Source organism: Malurus melanocephalus, unplaced genomic scaffold (assembly GCF_030028575.1).
Source record: "Malurus melanocephalus ecotype Western Australia unplaced genomic scaffold, MMel_1.1 scaffold_7375, whole genome shotgun sequence".
Classification (NCBI taxonomy): domain Eukaryota; kingdom Metazoa; phylum Chordata; class Aves; order Passeriformes; family Maluridae; genus Malurus; species Malurus melanocephalus.
Window position 1 is genome coordinate 1 of NW_026630605.1, and position 1,262 is coordinate 1,262.

At 68.1% G+C, this 1,262-nt stretch overlaps 1 protein-coding gene across 1 annotated transcript; it reads right to left on the reverse strand.

Moving 5' to 3' along the window:
• Nucleotides 1–24: 24 nt before the first annotated feature.
• Nucleotides 25–1,162, reverse strand: MIOX (myo-inositol oxygenase; the record flags this gene model as incomplete). The annotated part of the gene is made up of 2 exons (XM_057389498.1): nucleotides 25–187; nucleotides 990–1,162. Coding segments are annotated over 2 exons (336 nt in total), but the record flags the coding sequence as incomplete, so codon positions are not given.
• Between the last annotated feature and the right edge of the window lie 100 nt (nucleotides 1,163–1,262).

A 1,262-nucleotide genomic window follows, 5' to 3' on the forward strand; every position in this document is an offset into this window, starting at 1 on the left:
GGGGGACACGGGGGGGGTCCCCACCTTTATCGGGGTGCGCTTTGCGGATCCCCTCGGCCGTTTGGAAGGCGTGGAAGGAGTTGGGGAAATCCACGTCGGGGTCCGATTCGTCCACGAGCTGATCCAGCAGCTCCAGCGCCTCCATCACGCTCATCCTCCGCAGCGAGCAGGAGCTGTACTGCGCGCTCTGGGGACACCGTGGGGACACCAGGGGGACAGGGTGACACCAGGGGACATAGGGTGACAGCAGGGGGGTACAGGGTGACCTCACAGGACACTTTGACCCCAAGGGACCCAGGGTGACCCCGAGAGGTACAGGGTGACCCCAGGGCACACGGTGACTTCGGGGAGGACAGGGTGACCCCAAGGGACCCAGGTGACCCCAGGGGACGCAGGGTGACCCCAAGGGACCCAGGGTGACCCCGAGAGGTACAGGGTAACCCCAGGGCACACGGTGACCCCAAGGGACACAGGGTGTCCCCAACGCACGCAGGGTGACTCAAAAGCACGCAGGGTGACCCCGAGACTCACAGGGTGTCCCCAAGGGATGCAGGGTGGCCCCAGGGGACACAGGGTGACCCAAGGGACCCAGGTGACCCCAGGGGACGCAGGGTGACCCCAGGAGATGCAGGGTGACCCCGGTGGGACAGGGTGACCCCAAGGCACGCAGGGTGACCCCAGGGGACGCAGGGTGAGCCCAAGGGACCCAGGGTGTCCCCAAGGCACGCAGGGTGACCCCAAGAGGTACAGGGTGACCCAAGGGACACAGGGTGTCCCCAAGGCACGCAGGGTGTCCCCAGGGCACACAGGGTGACCCCAAGGCACGCAGGGTGTCCCCAGGGGACACAGGGTGTCCCTAAGGCACTCAGGGTGACCCAAGGGACCCAGGTGACCCCAGGGCATGCAGGGTGTCCCCAAGGGACGCAGGGTGTCCCCAGGGCACGCAGGGTGTCCCCAAGGCACTCAGGATGTCCCCGGGCTGTCCCCACCTTCCTGCGGACGAACTCCACGGTCTGGTGGGTGTGCATCAGCCGGTACGTGTTGTACACGCGGTCGATCAGCTTCCCCTCCTGCGGGCCGGGCGGGGGCTGGGGGGGCTCCGGGGGGAAACCCGGGTACCCCCTCACCCATCCGGGGGGGCTGAGACCCCCGGGCTCCTCCGCTGGACCCCCCAACACTCACAGCACCCATGGGACCCCCAACACCCCCGGGACCCCCCAATATTCACAGCACCCATGGGACCCCCGGGACCCCGAACACCC